The sequence below is a fragment of the Lissotriton vulgaris genome, chromosome 11 (genome assembly GCF_964263255.1).
Source record: "Lissotriton vulgaris chromosome 11, aLisVul1.2, whole genome shotgun sequence".
NCBI classification, from domain to species: Eukaryota; Metazoa; Chordata; class Amphibia; order Caudata; family Salamandridae; genus Lissotriton; species Lissotriton vulgaris.
This window is the reverse complement of record NC_141699.1, coordinates 247,620,241-247,640,147: the sequence shown is the minus strand read 5'-3', so window position 1 is coordinate 247,640,147 and position 19,907 is coordinate 247,620,241. Positions and strand designations below refer to the sequence as shown.

The window sequence follows — 19,907 nt, the reverse complement described above, 5'->3', positions numbered from 1 at the left end:
TTGTTCAACGGCCCCCTTCCTAATCGAGATCATTCAACACCACACATTGTAGCTGTGGCAATGCATTATTTGATAACAATGCTCCTTTTATGAGATGAGAGAGAGTTTACTTGGCTCTACCCATCACACAATTTGTATTTAACACCACTCATGACCAGCCTTAAAGGTGTTCCATGTTTAAACAAGGAGTCCCAGCATTAATTGTTCATTAAAAACCACTCTCAGCATGCACAGTACGTTTCTCAACCCCCCACATAATGCATTTTCTGACTACCACACCAGATCGTTTAAATTAATCAGGCCCTTGCTCTATGTCTTGCACAAAATGCCTCTTCGCGTCAAAGCATATGGCCATAAAATCCTTAATTACATACCTACTAGCCCTACAGCCCTTTCTTCTGACAGCATTACCCACCTCACCAAATCACTGTACATCTGGCTACTCTCCATGATCAGAAATGGAGGTAATGCTATTTCTAACAAATAATTTGGCCATGCACTTAATGACCTAAAGAAAGAAGGCAGAGCCACGAAACTATGTAGAAAGAAATTCTCCCTTCCTGTGGGAAATAGCCCAGCAACCTCAGGCCTCACATTATTTCCTACACCAGGCCAAATTTTCCTTTTACACCGACCAATATTTGAAGTGAAATTGTTCCATACCAGGCTCCTCATAGTGCTCTCTGAATTTTACTGTCATAACACTACTTCATCCTCTAAAATCACAGCTTCTCAAAAGCTCTAAAGCAACATGCCTGCATTCTCCACCTCACCTATATATTTGAATTATTCTTAATAGAGCTTTTTTTCCTGGCGGTCTTTTTAGTCCTGCGACCAACCCCATGCCACGCACAGCAAGAAGCTATGCTAAGTCAAAGGGACGTTAGGTGTGGTCATAAGATCTTACTTTATGTTTAAAAAACCCTCAAAACAATAAAACAAGGAAAATGTGGAGGTGGTTGACCTCCAATGAGGTCCAGAACCTATGGCTCACTGATATGCTATTCATGGACGAACGCAGTGTGGGATTGGTCGCCCATGGGGGTTTGGGTAGAGGGCTTGCCTACAGAGTCTGTGGGCCGCAACCCCTGCAGCGAATGCCATGCATGGTTAAAAGCTATGTTAGGTCGAAGTGACGCTATAGTTACGTACAGTAATGACATCTTACAGTCCTTGTGACAACATCCTCTAGGGTTTGTGGACTTGAAGTAATTCAACATGCTACACCTTTGAACAATGTTCTATTCACCTTAATGGAATTACCACCTTAAAGACTTTACATGGCTCACAATTTTAAGTCAAGGGGTTGACAGAAATACATAGAGCACTGTAAAGACACCTTCTGTCAGTCCCTGCATAGTCATTTGAGATGTCATCAATGATGTAATAAAGTATGTGTTAGAACATGTCATGAGTGATGTAATATGTGAGGTCATAAGCAGTGCATGGCGGGAAGCAAGTTATAGTTAGCTCTGCTAACTATAACTGGTGAATTTCTGTGGTTTTTGTAGTCCAAAACATTAATGTTGTCACTGACATATTCACCTAACCATAACGTCACTTAAGCCTTTGTTTTTTTGAGTGAAAACTAATAATAAATAAATAAATATATGTATATATATATATATATATATATATATATATATATATATATATATATATATATATATATATATATATATATATATATATATATTACGCTCGACTCTCCCAAAGTCAAAAAGAAAGAGGCAGCACTCGCGGAGCAAAGTCAGACCAGGGTTTTAATTAGAGGGAAAAGGGAAAAGCACAGACGCGTTTCGGCGTGAGCCTTCGTCAGTGTGTCATTCGTCCACATCTAACAGTCCATGTTATAAACATACACACAAACCATAGGCATTGTCATGGACATAGGACTACAACCCTTACGCCACTGTGGGCGCCATCTTGGAATGGTGTTCTCTCCAAGGGTCAAGTACTGATTTTAACATGAAGTGATCATGGTTAAAAAAAAAAAATATATATATATATATATATATATATATATATATATATATATATATATATATATATATATATATATATATATATATATATATATATATATATATATATATGCTAGTGCAAAGCGTGGTTTATTTCATAAATGCCAGCGCTGCCACCATGACGCGTTTCGCCTCTATGGAGGCTTGATCACATGACAAACTACTCACCATCAAGCAGACAATTTAAAGTGACAGTGCAACACGGTTAACAATAAACATGGTAAAAATACTGTGCAAAGAACGCCATGATCCCAATATCTTTAGACAATGCTGAAAAAATGGAAATAAAAAACTGTCTGTATATATAAATAACTTTAAAATGATCAGGTCATTTATAAACTATGTACAAATGGTACATCTCTCATTAACGTTAGAAAAATAAATGTTTTGCATTCCTAGACAAACATGACGGAAACATTTTGTCTATGTAAGGAAATCGATAGACCACATAATAATATCATATGTTGTACATGTCTGGGTAAATCAATAATGAGTTATCCTTTTTATAAACAAACAGTTTCCACTATTGAAAAAGGAGGAAAACAGCGTAAATGTATACATTGGTAATGAAACCAGGTTTTGTATAACTCATGTGATCTGATTTGAATAATTCAAACAGGAGTAAAGCCCAAGTATATATATATCTTTATAAAATTTTTTTTTTTAGCCAGCCTTCTTGTTACTCTCACCCACTACAGCATGGAATAATTTCTTAGCACACTTCAGGAATTGGCTGTGAGTGATGGCCATCCGCTCTTTCAGAAAGACTTCATCCACACATAAAGTAGTTGCCTTCAAGCCAGATGTTACCATCGCAAAGCGTGCTTTTTGAGTCCAAAAACATATGTTTGCTAGTAGGCTATTTTTTGTATGTTGGCAGTTGCCTGACTGCTGCCCCAAATATTACAATTTTATAAAAAATCAATGACAGGACACAGCAAGTATTGGCAAAGTCATAAGGTTGGCTGCAAAACCAGGCCAATTGCTTTGCCAAAGCTTGTTTGGTTGTTAGCAGAAATGAGCATGAGAGGATGCTGGGGTACACTTTGAACCTTCATTATCATCCCTCCTGTCTCTTTGACATTGCAGTGTATTACAAAAACAACAGATGAATAAATTAGATTTAAATAATCAGCATAAGGAGACTCAGCAGTCCAGAGAAAAGAGGACACTGTCTAATGGCAGACCTTTGGGCGGGTGGGCAGGAAAGGCCTTACTTGGCCAACACTTCTTACAGGTTTCTTTTCTATCCATCAATATATTTAGCATCTGCAGGCAGCAAGCCTGGCAGTGTTCATCATCAAGTTTCAATGCCAACTGATACTGTATTATTTTTCAACCACTATTGGCGTTTTAAATTAATAGCAGCAAGGAGTTCGGGCAACATGGTCTTCCATCCTTGTTCGCAATCTGATCTTCCCTCTTTTCATCAAAGTGTGAGACAAAGTTTTCAGCATGGAGTCTGTTTCTAATACACGCAATTTCCCGCTTCCACGCCCAATGCTTTCTATGGACAAGAGCCATAATCCTCTTCCTACCTTTAGCCAAGGGGGTTCCACTGGAGCTCCAGGAGGGCTAGCGTTAGGCCAAGATTTTAGGATAGCCCATGAGAGAAATTTGGATAAAGGGAGTCTAAAGGGAATTCATTGTTATAGTTGGAGGGTTATCCTCAAAATAATGCATGGATCTGGCCCCCTTGGACATACGATGGAAACATCTGATTTAGTTGAATCGTCAAGTCCATCAAAGATAGAAACTGATCTAATGCATGCAGCATGGCTTGCATTTAAAGTGCAGGTCCAATGACCAAGTCAAAGGGAGCGCACGTGGATTTACCCTTGCACTTTGATCGTAGACTTCCCCGTAATGCAGTCGCTTGCAGTTCATTTGTGAAGTCTGGGTCGCTTCAGTCATTTCAGCAGGGAGCATGGGCAGTCAATCAGGATGATGCATTGCTCGTCACAGCCTTCAACTGATTGTTTGTTGGAACAAAAGATGGCGAGTGAACACAGACAGGATGAACTGCATTCTGCATCAAGGGGTCAACAACAATCACTGCAACCTGACAAGTAGGTGAGGAGAGATGGGCAGAGCAGCGCTGCTCATCATCTTCAGTACATCCAACTCCGGTAGGAGCGGTGCACGTGCCCCGTGTCAGCCCAGAGGTTCCCGTTTATTGAATGTGCGACCAAGAACTGTGCCACTGATAGCAGGACAGATTGAGTGTGATCTGTGAGAGATCTGAGGACCACTTGATTAATGAGGTCAGAAGAGTGTAAAAAAACTGCTGCAGGATTGGGTTAATTCCTCATGATGCATCCCTGTTTGTCTAACCTACTCACGTATACGCGACTTACCTTTTCAGGTTCACTAGTGCTGGTCCCCAGGACTGAGTCTCAGGAGTGCTTAGGGAAATCCAGGCAAATGTGGTGAAAACCTACTGAGGTCTACCTTTGTGTTTATTTACGAATGTTTCCGTGTGTGCTCACATGCTTGCCTGAGCTCTTCAGTTACAACTAGAGGAGCCGGAAGTAACCCCTGTGGAAAATTTAGTAAGGAGCACCCCAGATTTCACGAAGGGTTGGGGGAATGAAGAACATGTTGGATAAATTAGTTTTAAGTGAGAGGAGAAAGGTTTTCAAAAGTACATTTAAAAAATGTGTGAAGTTTCATCTACTTACACTGGCCTTTTGTAATCAGCAGGTACAACATACAAACATATTAATAGGAAAACACGTATGTGTTGTAGAAAATTCCATAACATGTAAAACTCGTCCTTATGACAGACAGAAGTTACACTTGTTTGAAAGGGATGTTTATTTAATACCACCACTAGGTGTACTTAACAAAAGATGTAAGTACTTACAAAGCTAACAACTAATAACGATTTCAGTAATTTGGAGACCAAGCCCATGGCAGTGTCTGCTTAAGGGTGATTGACATTGAAATTTGAGGTCATGTGTTCTTTAAGACAGTTAAATATCCCCCAGTGCTTCTGATCGGGGGGCACCTACTTTCAAATTAAATACTTGTAAGTCATTCCGATATTTTTTTGAAACAATCATGATTAAAAGGTGCACACATTCCTTTTGTGCCTTAAAGACCCGCATTTCTCCATTTTGGTCAAGAAGCCAAAGGGCAACTCAGTAGCCTTTACAGCCCTTTAATACTTGCTTGCCTAGAGTGGGGGAGTAGGAGATGTGATAGGGAACCTACACATAAGTGTAAACTAAAATGGAAGTCGTTCTTAGGTTTGATTTAGCGAAAAAACAAGCTTTGTAAATCGAATTGTTAAAAGTATAATTGTCGAAGTCCAATAAGGAAAGTATTTGAATGGGCTAACAAATCACTACAGAATATTTATAATGTTCAGTGGATGTATAAGCAACAGCATTGAGGTATTTCATTTTGACAAAACATCCCCTGTTACCAATCCCGAAGGGGTTCTACATGTGGCAAACATGTTTTGTTTACCCATTTGTACGACTCTGGTTTGAATTAAATTGCAATTATCAAGGTTTGATGGATATCTGCATGTAAATTTACCATGCTTTTAGCATTGTTCTGCTTCTTTTCATCTCTACATAGTTAACAGGTAGTGCAGCTGTTCTTTTACTTCTGAATCCTGAACACTTTTCCAGGAGTGTAGTTAGCTTATAGTTTTTGAAACAAGGAACCACTCGCGGCTTCCATAAGAACCAAGTTGTGTCTGAGGATTAACTTATGTGTCTCAATTTACTTGAATTGAAAGCCTAATTTACAATCTGGTGGTAATGGAAAATCATATGACTAGCAAAGAAGTGAATCTGGTGGAAAAACTGTGGGAAGAATTAACTCTACTATCTGGATAATAAGGGATACATTTACAAAGATGCGGAAGTACCTTCATGGACCCCAAGCTGCTTGGTGCTACATGAACAATAATTAAAAGATTTTCCAGGATTTCTTTTGGTGACTATACCAGCCAATCAGTGCACTCCTATATTATTCAAGAAATCAAGTATACTTCTGCATGCCTCTAGGGGTGCTGTTGCTACAGATATAACTTACACGTTGCATGATACAGCACAAGGCCATGTTTCTGTGCTGAATGAACTGAAGCAGTCTCTTCTAGTTTTTCATTTGTGGTTAAGAAATAAGTGTATACTTTAGAAGCTCTCAGGTCCAAGGCCTTGTAGATGAAGGAGCAGTCAAGATAGGATTTAAAGACGGGCACTCTTTTTTAGTATCACAGAGTTAGAAGAAAAGTCTTGGATGCCCCACCAGGAGCAAGGTCATCTTTCTGTTCAGTTTCTGTGGAGTTATTTCTAATAGCAATACCCCCTAAGTATGCCACTACCACATCCTACCACATTCTATGTGACGTCACATGTATAAGCCTGGCAAATGAGCAAAGAACTGGTGGACATAAACCTATAGACACATGCAATACCACCAAATTCAATCGTACAGACCAAACGAAAAGAAGAAATAACAGTGCCCCTTACATAACTTCCAATGTAGACTTCTGTGGTAACAGGAGAAGAAGTAATCAGTTGACATGTAACTCCTGTGTGGCAAAATGGCCCACTGCTACTAGTTAGAACCTTACGGTACTACACACCCAAAAGCTAACCGCCACTGATCTATACCACACTCTACAGAAGACCTGTCGGACACCAGCTACTTGACCATGCACCTACCCAATAAGAGAACATGATTACAGACATACCTTCCCAACCAGAGTACAGAGCAAATTTGGCACCCACCTGCACCAAACAAAGGTCCACGGAGCATCTCCTACTCTTTTACAGCCAGGGTACCTAATAAAAAAATCTTCGCAACTAGTATTTAAGATAACTCCCACCCCTACCATACAAGGACCTTGGGTAAACCCTACCCTTACCCAAAATTAAGCACTGACTGACTACCGCCCTTACCAAACAAGAGCACAGCGAGTGCTGCACCCCACTTAGGCACACAGGGACCCCAAGCTATCCTTGTTCCATGCACTCTGACCCATGAAACACAGGAGTACTCTTTTTCCCTGTCACCTACCCCAGTGAACACTTCTGGGAAACAACCAGAGGAAATAAGGCACACCATTGCACCCATGACAAATGCAGTATCACCTGACACACCACTGCAGCACTTCTCTTCAAAATTACCCAGCAAAGCCACAAATAACTTTTGAATGACAAAAGAGAACACAATCATGCTATTAAACATAATGCTAGAGTTCTACATTATGCTCAGGTGGACAAACTTCAGCCTAGAGCTTGCAAAGGAAATATTTCATTCATTTTGCTTATACCACTTTGTTTCGTCATTAGAAATATTCTTCAAGAACCAGTTTTATTAACCTGGCCGAACACTGCAGTTCACTGGTGCGAGAAGTGTTCTTAAAATAGAGGGAATTCCACTCTTATAAATGTTCTTACATTGCTTCACCAGCTCCTAGCTTACTTTCAGAACGCCATGAAACTTGTAAATCTCTGCAGTCCCTACTTAGAGTTACCACTTGAACAGCCAAATCACCCCCCTATCAGCACAAGGATGTGTCTGCTCAAGCCAAAGCCTGGTCAAGCCAAAGCCAGGCTTATGCATGGGAGAAATATTAACTACAGTGGTGAAATTCTCAAAATTCAAACTTTAGGTTATGAGAAACTTCTGAAATGTCTCAAAATTTAACATTTGAGATTTTGCATGAATTTTTAACCTGAGAGCACATTGCATGTTTTTTTAACTCTTTTTATTGAAAATAAAGAGAGACATTACAAAAAGGGAAAATAAATCTCAGGTGAGCACAGTATAATTCCAACACATGAGGCTTTGTGGCAAAGTTCAGAATCAAATATAATAACATTTAGTGCAGGGATCTTGGGGAGTCCTGTATCTCTGGCACCAGTATTGGTGTAGGTGGTTCACACATTTCTCCTCTATAACTATTCCATGCGCTCCAGATCTTACCCCACTTCCTTGGGCAGCCCCTGGCCACATAAACGGCTCTTTACCTAATCATACGCCAATCAAGGTCCTCTGCCCATTTGGTGACTCGGGCAGCTGGCTGGCCCCCCATAGCTTAGCTATGTTTCGTTTAGCCACCATATAGGCCAACGTCACCCACTGTTTCTGGTACGCATTCAAATCAGTAGACTCCCACACGTTCAACAAACACCTCCGGGCCTCCGGTCGTATCTCCACACCCATAGCTCCCATCAGCTCATCATGGATCTTAGTCCAATACAGCTGTATCTCGACACAATGCCAGAGAGTATGCATTAGAGTGCCAAGTTCCCCACACTTTCTCCTGCACTCTCCGCTCTCAGCTCGTCCCATTCGTACCAATCATGGTCCGGTTATATAGGACCTATGAAGTATCTTCAGTTGCACAAGTCGAAGCCGCATCTGGATGGCGACCACCTTTGGGGAGGAGGCCGCCTCCGTCCAATCCTCATCGTCTAGTTCTAACCCATCTGCACTCCACTGAGTTCTAATCCGCACCAGTGGGTTCTCCATGTTGTTTATCAGTTTCCTGTATATCAGCAAATTGCATGTTAAATAGCCATGCAAGATGCAGGTGGAGACTGGTTCGCGTACAAAATAGTCCTCCAAGAGACCAGTGGTGTAACGAAACTTGAGGAGGGCCCCCTGCAAGGTACATGGAGGGGCCCCCGCTCCGGATTTAATCCTGAGCTGCCAGGCCAGAGTACTATGCTGAGGAAGCCCTTGCAGCTCGCCCCCCATCTCCCCCCAAACCGCGAGGGCTGCGGGGGCTGTGTTACGCCACTGCAAGAGACATTGTCTATGCGACGCAGTCTCCTACGGGAGTCTTGAAAAGCTTTCTGGCGCGAGATGAGCGATAGGGTAACAAATAAAATGATGAGAGTTACTGGCAAAGTGCATTTCACTACAAAAGCTTAATCTTGTGTAATATTGATGCAATTTCAGGTGCAGCTCCTCTGCTAAGGCGGAGGAGTGTCGGCCCACTGCTCTCAGAGCAGTGGAAAAATGAAAAATATACTGATAATAACAACGTTATTATCAGTTTATTTTTCGTACAGGCTACGAGGCTACGTAAGGGCGGGCGGAGGTCACAGGGAAGAGGAGTGGTTTTTGCACCATAAGTACACATGACTGTTTGGCCGTCCATCTTGGGCCGGCAAAACAGCCATGCACACTTAGCATTTCTCCACTTGGCTGTGTTTCACACCCTGATGGAGAATTGTCCCAGGCTCCCGGGCACTGTCTGAGCAGCCAAACAGGCCGCCCAGGCCAATCACAACACTGCTGTCATGCTGATAACAGCAGCGTCGTGATTGGCTTAGGGGAGCTTGTGTGCTGTCGGGAGCCAGAAAGAGAAGAGGACTGAGGAGAAGCTACGTCCGTAATCAGTTAAGTGATTATTTGTTTTTTTTTTTATCCACGCCACCCCGTCCCCGCCTAACCCCCCCATTCCGCAGCAGCCGCCATTGTATAATTTTGTACAATTTCACAGAAAATAATTACGCAATATTGCCAGCTCTTGAGACTCAATCTCATTACTTTTGTCCTTTTACTATTTTGCTACCATGAGAAGAGAGCACCACAGTCCCAATACACTCAGCAAAAACTGCAGCAACTTCATTGTACACCTCAGAGCTGCTTCCTTCCTGAGACATGTTCCAGCCAGCCAAAAACCTTCAAATGAAAGTATCTGGTGATTCAGACATAAGATTAGATTTGTTAGCCTAAACACAATTACAACTAAAGTCCCCACAAGCACCGCAATTGATTTACTCTAAACATTACAAATAAATGTATATGTGATTGTAAAAAAATCTTCCTCGCTTCAGATAGCCTTCATTTTTTAAATGCAAATATGTGCTGGTTTGTACACGAGATTGTTTATTTTCTATTATAATTACATTGGATTTTAATAGTGGTTTAGTAGTCGTGAAGGCACATTGATACTGCATTGATTTTTCTCTACTGCTGTTAATAGGATTCATGATATTACATTGGGACCAATACTTAGATATTATGCATGAGTTGACTTTGATCATCGTTTGATGCAAATTCAGTGGTGGATTTCTGCCCGGCATCCCAGTGGCAAGCATTCAAATATATTAACATTTCTGCAAAGTATTGTTCCTTCATCTTATCTCCTATATACCATCTGAGGTTATTTACTGAGCACGTCGCACGTGGGGGAAGATTTAAATCTACCACTGTTGAAAATCTAATTATGCGAAATGCAGAGGCAGGTTTTCATTATGCTATTGCTTCATCGAGGTATGCAGCCAATTTTTGCTACTTCAATCGATATCATTTATAAACCTTGTCTGTGTTTTAACACACACTGGCTTAGGTTTGGCTTTACTAGTGCTGCCTCTTTTATTTGGAATTTTTATGGTGGTGACCTTTCTGCAAGGAGCGATTAAGAGACAATGGGCCCAGTTGACAAACTATTTAATCTGCTATGCCAATATTTTACAAAAATGCCCTTTGTGCTTGCACACGTTCATAAAAAGCATTTACTAGATTCATTCGAGTGGGCACCACTTGGGTTGCAGACATGTTGGTAGGCCATGCACAAAATGAGGGCTTGGTGGGAGTTGGCCCATGGGAGCAGAACAGTAATAAAATGGTTGGGACATTTGACTGTTTTGTGTGTATAGGGAAAGTGTGAGAGGATCAAAGATGTTAACCAATTATGGAGCAGTGAACCGAAGACACTGCTAAGTCAGTGAAGGTTTTGCAAACTGACTTGTTCGGTGCATTGTTCATCTGCTGTGTGTTCTTTGTCAAAGACCCAGGAGACTGGAATCATCTATGTCGACTGGTCTGTGTAATGCATAGGACCATGTCATAGTGTGTGGCTCGGGTGAATGACAGTGGCCATTCGTTCCTTTCCAAAGGGCTACCTGGCTATGGCCATTTCTTAGCTGAGTGGGGAACATGTTCCAGAGTTTTGCAGTCGTGGCGGAGAAGATTGATCCCCAGGTTTGATGTGTTGCACTCTGTGATTTCAACTCTGAGTGGCACTTTGGCTAGGGTGGTGTGTGGGACGGGTGGTCCTCTTTCATCTAATGCCCTGCCTGGATTCTATTTCCATTTATGGGATTCGTGGAGCACATGGCTACCCAACCAGGGTTTCCCAGCACTAAAGAACCTGCTGGAGAGTAGGCCAGTGGTACCTTATGTCTAAAGCCCTCTATAAACCACGTTAATACCCTATTTGTGAAAATACACAAGTTTTTAGGAGTTTGTGAAAACTGATCTTCATGGGGGAGGCCTGCAGCTGGGGGGAAGAGAATTCCACAATTTTGTAGCCAAGTAAATGAATGACCGTCCACCCACCTTAGCTTGTTTAACTTTCAGAATCTGGACCAGGCACCGATTCGAGGACCACCGGCATCTTGCAGGAAAATATCAACAGATCAGGCAGTGAAGGTTGGCCAGGCCACCGCCACTCAAAGAGTTGGGCTGCCAGGTAATGGATGATCTGAAGACGTTAAACAAGGACCGAATTTACTCTCTCAAGTATGAAACATTACCATTGCCCAGACGAGAGATAATAACAGACTGTATAACCGTTGTCTGGGTCTTAACTGGCAAAGATCAGAGAAATTTCCTCAAGCATCTTTGAAGACGAGGCTGTCACCTTATTAATCCAGTGGTCAAACTTAACGTGGTTATCCAGCCAAATGCCCAGATTTTTCAATGTGGGTATCAGTGCCGGGACCGGACCTAATTCTGTTGGTCACTTTTGCAGCCCTATAAAGTGGGCTAATTGCCTACCACCATGATTTCCATTGTTTTTCCATTCATTTTTTGAAAATTAACATCTATCCATTTGGCCACTGATTGACGACAGTGCTTGAATTTGGATGAGTCCTTATTCTCATCAGACGTCGATCTGACGATAATCTGTGTGTCATCTGCATCAGAAATTGTAGAGAAGCCAAAGACTTCCACTATATCTGTTAAAGGATGCATATAGACACTAAAAAGGGTGGTGCTCAGAGAAGAACCTTGTGACAACCCTTACCGAATCTGCCTCTGACGTAGAAGCTTTAGGTAGTACCTGAAAAGAGCAATCGCTAAGAAACAAGCCAAATCAGTTCAGAGCTCTGCCTGAGACCCCAAAAGCTCCAGTCTCTTTAGTACTACCTGATGGGACACTGTATCAAATATTGCACTAAGGTCCAATAAGATCAGATCCGCTGTGCTTCCTGCGTCAATTGTGACTTTAACCCCTACCTCGCTGGTGCTGCGAACGACCGTTGGCCGACGCAGCCCCGCCCGCACAATAGAACGCACGCACCGCGGCAGAATGTCCGCCGCCGTAAACGGGTTAAGGTCTTCTATCGCCATCAGGAGCACAGACTCTGTACTATGGGCCAAGCAAAAGCCTGATTGAGAGGGTTAAAAAAGATTATGCTGCTCGAGATAGTTAGAAAGATGGAAATTAATATGAGTTTCCAGAATTCTCGCAGTAATTGAAAATAGTGAACAGGGTGGTAATTCTCGAGTTTGGAAGGATCTAATGTAGGTTTCTTCATTCAAGGAAGAACCACTGCATGCTTTGAAGCCTGCAGGACTGTCGCTGTAATGAGTGATAAATTCCATAATTCAAGCAAAGCAGGAAACAAAACTGAACTGGTCTGCTTTACCACCCAAACGGGAGCTGAGTCCAGAGGAGAACCCGATTGGACAAAAGAAGCCAAAGCAATTAGTTTACTTTTGTCAAACAGTGTAAAATTGAAAAGAGAGGGAACTTCTCCCACGTTTGCTCAATTGTATCCATCCATTCTATGCCATTATCTCCTCGGTTATCTGTGAAAGATGTGTAAATATCTGAAACTTTGTCCTGTGTCTTTTTGCATCCCTGGCACGTCAGAGCCACAGTGACACTGTGGAATTCTGAGTCCATCTCAGAAGGATGAAGGCTCCGCTGGCCAGGTGTGTTTAGTAGTTCATACCAGACGACTGGTATCACAGCACATCTCATAGAGGGCCATAGAGTACTACGGTCGGGTACCGTGGGAAAGGGTTGGTGGGAAGTGGTATCCGCAGGGGATGTATGTTATGACAACGCGGGCTTTACACCGCGCTACCATTACAACGCATCCATCACAACGCAAGTCGTTACAACGACTTGCGCTGTAGGCGCTGGATTTAGGAATAGTATAATTTACTATTCCAACTCCAGCCTACGTAACAGTAGGGAAGGTGTTGGAATAGTATGTAAATGTACAGGAATTTATATAGCGCAAATCACTGAGCGGTTTCTAAGCGCTTGCTTAGGGAACCCGTCCTGGTATTCCCCTGTAAGATAACCCCAGCAGGGTATCCGCAAGGTGAAAGCCAGGCATCCCGCCGCGAGGGGCCGTTGTGGAGATTAAGCAAGCTATTGCCCAGAGTCGCAGAGTGTGAACCCATGAATCGAGTAGGCACCAGAGCGAGAATTGTCGAGTCCATGGACATTTTAGGACTCAAGACCCCGCCGAGCTGGGAATTGAACCCTGGTCCCGGGCTGACCTCTGCTTCCAGGTCTGCCTCCTCTAACCAGTGAGCCACACTTCTCCACGAAATAGTAAATCATACTGTTCCATAGTATATAGCGCCATCCAGCGCAAGTCGTTGTAACGACTTGCGTTGTGATGGCTGCGTCGTAATAGTAGCGCAGTGTAAAGCCTGCGTTGTAATGGCTGTCTCCCATCCGCAGGTGTAGTGACCGGCTGGCTGGTCAGGGTCTAGTGTTTCTACAATAAGGTGTCTCCACCAGGGGGGAGACGTCTAGGAGCTGCCAGCTATGCTTCTTTAGCAGATGATAGGTAATAGGAAATATGTTCACATGCGTGCACCGTTATGAGATCATAATACGGATGTTCCGCTTCCACGAGGCCGCCAAACACTGAATAAGTAAGTCGATAAGCACCTTTGCCTCCCCGGGCGGAGTGGGGGCTGAGGGGGTTGTCTGAGGGCTCGCGCGCCGCGAGTGTTCACATGACCGGGGCTGGAATGACAGGCTGGGGCGGTGGGCGGGCGCGCCGGCGCTAAGACCCTGCAGCTGCTGCAGTCCCCTGGATGGAGCAGGCTCTGCATGTGCAGGGAGGGAAGGAAGTCATTAGGGCCGAGGAGGACAGTTTGGTGCTGCTGCGGGATTTCCTTCCAGGTTTTCCAGAGTGGGGAATCTGCCGGTTCCTAGTTGTGTCTGGGATTCTGGAAGCAGCCTGGCTGCGTCTGACAAGTAAGCGCTGGCGAAAGTGGCCCGGGATTCCCAGAGGAGGCGTCAGGCAGGGGAAAGCCCTCCTCCCCGCCGGGAGACCATCGGAATTCGCGAACATGAAGCGGGGAGTTCGCGGTTCTCCGACTTCGGATCTGGACTCGTGACGTGACATCCAGTTGAGCGGGAGGAGACAGGGTCTGCCTTTGCCATCCTGAGAGTGGGCATCCGAAACAGCTTCCGCAGGGCATGCAACGCGCAAAACAAGAAAACTACTATCAGACCATAGCACACCTTCTGCAAATGTTCAGTTAAAAGGGGAGGCATCGACAGTGCGCCCCCAACCTTGGGTCCTCCTCTTGAAAGCGATCTGTCAACTTTAGCGCCGCACCAGGGAACACTATCGGATTTACTCCCGTGGATTTATATGTCTTTTTATTTTGTCACCAATGTTTTTATTTTCTGTCGGATTTTTGTTTCGCCAAGGAAGGGAGAAAGAGCTGGCAAGGAGACTTCTGCCGTTTTTTTCTTGTTTTCTTTTCACCACGTCGTGTTTTTTTCCGGGAATAATGATGCTTTAGGTTGAAAGCGGCAGGAAGCATGGTTTTCTGCCACCGCCGCTTGCTCACGCCTGCCGCCCGCTCCCGTCTGACCTCTTGATGCCCGCTGACTTCGCCGTACAAATATGATGAAATGGCAGCCCCGGAAGAAGGTGAGCTGTGGGTAGGGATTTGAGGGAGTGAATGAGTGAATGAGTGTGTGAGGAGATTGGTGCGGTTTAACAGCGCCAACCTGATCATTTCTGAGCGCGTTAAGGCAGAACAGATTGTCATGTCTGTCCGCATGCTTTGTATAGCGCTCTATGTATGGTGCAAATAGTGATTCGATTATTGGTAGCGATGTGTCCAGGATCACACGGTTGTCAAGGATGAGATATTGCATTTCTCCGTTTAAAAGTCTGTAGCCCAGCGGTACCAGTTGTTGGTGGCATCAATACAATGATTCACATGCTGCATTGTTTAACTTTTCACTGTTTTGTCTTCGCAATCCTTACTTGTCTTGTGTTGTTGCTGCTCTGCACTGGCATGGTGTTCCAAGCTACATGTGTTGGAAAGTGTTTCCGTATAGGCTGTGTGTCCGGTGCAGAAGGCACTGTGATGGTTTCAGTGTGCATAAACAGTCCCGTGCTGTCACTGCTGTTTTCAGGGCAGAATCCCATTCATCTCAGTCCTGAGCAGCCGAGGTCAGTGGTGAGCAGTCATCGTGCGTGTTTAGAGCGCAACACTAACATATCAGCCCTTTGTATTCCGTGCAAGGCACTGAGCAGTAAGTACCATGTACAGTACACAATCAAGGAAACCACCCATGCTTTGTGAAGAATGCACAGTGCACAATCCTGAGCAGCTTCTGAGAAGCAAATGCTGCACGATCCTGAGCAGTCTTCTTCCTACCTAATGGTGCACAATCCTGAGCAGCTCCTCTCTACCAAATTATGTACAGTCCTGAGCAGCCTTCTCTCTACATAATTGTGCACACCCCTGAGCAGCTCCTCTCTACCAAATGATGTACAGTCCTGAGCAGCCTTCTCTCTACATAATTGTGCACACCCCTGAGCTGTCTCCTCCTATCTTATTGCGCACAACCCTGAGCAGAATGTCTATACCGAAGTATGTACAGTCCTGAGCAGTGTTCTCCCTATTTAATTGTGCACACTCCTGAGCAGGCTTCTTTCTCCCTACCAAATTGCGCGACATTCTGAACAGTCTTCACCCATCAAAGTACGCGCAATCCAAAGCAATCTTCTCCCTACCTGTGTACAATCCTCAGCAGTTAGCCCGCTAAATTAGGTGCAAAATCCTGAGCAGTCAGCCTGCTATGTTAGTTGCACAATCTTGACATGACAGTTTGCTGTTTCGTGCACACCCCTGAGCAGTTCGCCCCCAGTGTTCCGTGCACAATCTTGAGCAGTCAGTTCTCGTGGGCAATCCAAGGCATCCCTCCCATGTGCAATGCACAGCCGCAGTAGTTCCACCCATGTTCAATGCACCGTCCTGACCAGTGAAGCCCCCCCCCCCCTGCCCCCCCCCCCCCCCGTGCCCGGCCCCTAGGCACAGTCCCGATCAGGCATCTACCGCCACCCCGTTCATTGCCGATTCCTTAAAAGCCAACCCCCAGTGTTCATTACACAATCCTGAGCAGTCTACCCAGTCCTGAGCAGTAAGACCACTTCCATATTCAGTGCACAATTCCGAGCAGTACACCCCTCCCCGTATTCGGTGCACAGCCCTGCTCAGTTGGCGCGGTGTTCACTGCACAGATGCCGAGGGCTGTGTATTTTCTGAGGGTCGCTGCAAAGGACCTGATTGAATCTGGAAGAGATTGAATACACCCGTATTCCCACTGGGAGGCACGACACCCCCCACCCCTTCTTGCCCCCAGGGGACACGTTCCCAAAGCCCCGCGTGTGTCAGGCAACCAACCGGCGTGGAATTCTAAATCCCGCCACCTCGGCTTCCCTTTCCGCGGATCGGGTTTCGCTCGCAGCCCTGGAAATCGGCAGGATTTATATGCTGGTTTCATTCGCAGGAATGCCGCGCCAGGGCAGTTGTAGCCTGTAATAACTCACAAAGAGAGATCCGTGGAATAGATTTGACTCCATATGAGGCCTTTCGGCAGAGGGCTGCGGGCTCTTAATATTGCATACAGGCAGGCAATGCAACGGCATCATAGTCTGTAAACAGTTATTAACCCGGAGGGGATTGCGTCACGTCAAGCTGACCCGCGAGGGGAGCCGCCTGCGCGCGGACACGGTGATACCAGGGAGGGTGGCGGTCTCTGCGCCTGCATTAACGCCCTCTCCTGCTATATATGGTGTCTGTGCCCCTGCACCGTGACTGCACTACTCCACACTGTGCCCGCACTACTGCCAAACAATGACCCACTCTTCACAGCATGCAGTGCCCACTACAACCACCCATGCGCTGTATGGTGCAATTACCACGCTTCCCTTGGCACAGTATATATATTGCCCACGCCATTGCCAAGCCCCGACTCGGCCTCAGTGTGCAGTGTCCGTACTCCTGCACCCGTATTCCCCTATCACCTTTACTGTATGATGCCTGCACCGTTACTACACCACCCCCTCGTCCAGGTATAGTGTCCTCTGGAATTACCTCCTCCTAGGCTGTAGGTTCCAACACCCCTGCATGTTCCTACACCGACTCAGTGCACTATCTGTTGCGGCACTCTGAAACAAGCATTGGCTTACCCTGCACTGTTAGTGCTAGAACCCCTGCAGTGTTACTGTACCACCTATGTACTGTATAGTGCCAGCAGCCGTTGCACAAGCAGTGATACCCCCCCCCCCCCCCCCGCACTGCATGGTGTCCGCGTCCTTTCACCATTACTATACTATCACGTTTACTCTGTGAACCCAGAACCTATTCATCACAAGTGGCTTCCCCCCTGCACTCCATGGTGCCAGTGCCCCAACCCCAGTATCACGCTACACTTGCACGATATGATGCCGTGATCGCTGCCACATCACTCCACTACCCATGCACTGTATGAGGCCAGCACCCACACGCCACTGCTGGCCTGTACTGCGCCATGCACGGTCATAGCGCCATGTGCCAGTGTGGGGCAACAATCGACCCCCTCCCTCGCGTTGTATGAGGCCAAGACCTACCACGCGAGCATTTCCTCGTGCCACTGTACCCCATGGTGACCGCATCAGCGCTGACTCCGCCCCCTGCGTGGTATGGTGCTCCAGGCATCACCCTCCCGGCCTCCCCCCCTCCCATGCGCTGTGTATGGCCACAACGCTCCCTACTCCAGTAACCACCCTCTCCCCCGCACTTGAAGCGACCTGTGCTACCTCCGCTCACCATGCGTGACTCCCCGTGCACCGCATGCTACCAGCAGTGACCCCGCAGCTCGCACGTGACGTAGGAGTCCGCAGAGCGAGGCGTCCCGGGCCTCTCCCTCAGCAGTTAACACGTCTCCCTCCTCGGGAGTTTCTGCGGGGCCCGCTGGGGGGCGGGCGGCAGATGTAACAATGGAACATAATAGATCTGAAGCAAATAGCAGCGTGACTAACACTTTTGGCCGCTCCACAAGTGCTGACGAGGGTTGGCTGTGCTCTAATGAAAATACTACTGCGGCGCTCGGCGCTTCTTGGTCGGTGCCGCACGGACGATAAAGACCAGGCCACGTCCTCTGGGACGTGTAGGTGTGTATTGGGGAGGCGAGGTGGCCCCTCTGGTGACCTGTGGGTGTGGAGGTGAGTCCTCTGGTGACGTGGAGGTGAGGTAGCACCTCTAGTGAGGCGCGAATGTTGTGGTGAGGTATGGACTCGAGATGAGGTGACTTCTCTGGTGATGTGTGGTTGTGATGGGGAGGTGATTCGGCTTCTCTGGTGACGTGTGGGTGTGGAGGTGGGGCGACGTTAGTCCTCCTGTGACGTCGAGGTGACGTAGTACCTCCAGTGAGGCGCGAATGTTGTGGTGAGGTATGGACTCGAGGTGAGATGATTACTCTTGTGACCTGTGGTTGTGATGGGGATGTGATTCGGCTCCTCTGGTGACGTGTGGGTGTGTGGAGGATGAGGTTCTTCTAGTGGCATGCTGGTGTGGAGGGGAGGGGGGGCTTCTCTAGTGCCACATGGGCGTCGTCACATCAGACAGTTCACCTGGCGACGTGTTGGTGTGGACGTGACGTGAAGTGGCTCCTCTTGTTATGTGTGTGCGTGATGGGGAGGTGCATCTGCTCTTCTTGGGACATGAGGTTGAGGAGGTGAATGGCCTCCTCTGGTTATGTGTGGCCTGTGGGTGTGATGGGGAGGTGAGTCTGCTCTTCTTGGGACATGAGGTTGTGGATGTGAATGGCCTCCTCTGGTTGTGTGTGGGTGTGATTGGGAGGTGAGTCTGCTTTTCTGGGTACATGTGGGTGTGGAGCTGAAGGACCTCCCCTGGTGGTGTGTGGGTGTAATGGTGTGGCCAGTTGGCTCTTCTGATGACTTGTGGTGTGGCTGTGTATTAACTCCTCTGGTGATACACAAGTGTGATACTGAGCGGAGGTGGCTTCTCTGGTAATTTGCGGTGGTGAGGTAGCATTCTACTTGTGTGTGGGTTTGGATGTGAGCTGTGGCGGTTCTTTTGTTGGTGTTGTGGTGCTCAGGTGAGACAGCTCCTCCAGTGACATGGGGGTATAGATGTGAGGAGGCTCCTCTAAGGACGCATGAGTGTAGTGGCGATACAGCTCCTCTATGACGTGATTGTTGAGGTGAGGCTGTTTCACTTGTGATTTGTAGGTGTGGAAGTGAGGCAGCTTTTCTAGTGACTTGGTTGTGGAGGTGAGTTAAGATAGCTCCTCTGGTGATGCTTGGGTGTGGTGGTAAGTGAGAAGGTTTTTCTGGTGACTTCTGGTTGTGGAGGTGAGATAAGGCAGCCTCTCAGGTGATGTGTGGGTGTGGAGGTGAGACTGTTCCCCTTGTGAAGTGGGTGTCGAGGTGAGGCCACCCCTCTGTTGATGTGTGGATATCTTAGTAAGGTGGCTTCTCTTGTGAAGTGTGTGTGTGGCTGTGAGGAGAGGGGGCCTATATGGTGATGGTTGAATGTTGTAATGAGGTAAATTGGTTACCTCTGGTCATGTGTGGGTTTGGAGGCTTGGTGGCTCTTCTGGTGACTTGC

At 46.1% G+C, this 19,907-nt stretch overlaps 1 protein-coding gene across 2 annotated transcripts in view; it reads left to right on the top strand.

Annotated features, from left to right (window-relative positions):
• Positions 1–19,907, top strand: part of TTC28 (tetratricopeptide repeat domain 28) — a 1,842,918-nt gene that overhangs the window by 684,675 nt on the left and 1,138,336 nt on the right. Inside the window, exon 1 of one of the 2 annotated variants that reach the window (XM_086943150.1) lies at positions 14,103–14,929. The exons of the other annotated variant lie outside the window; for it this stretch is intronic. Within the exon in view, the coding sequence (XP_086799276.1) occupies positions 14,903–14,929 (27 nt within the window). The 5' untranslated portion in view covers positions 14,103–14,902. Of the gene's footprint in view, positions 1–14,102; positions 14,930–19,907 lie in introns of those variants that run through there. 2 annotated transcript variants of the gene reach the window in all.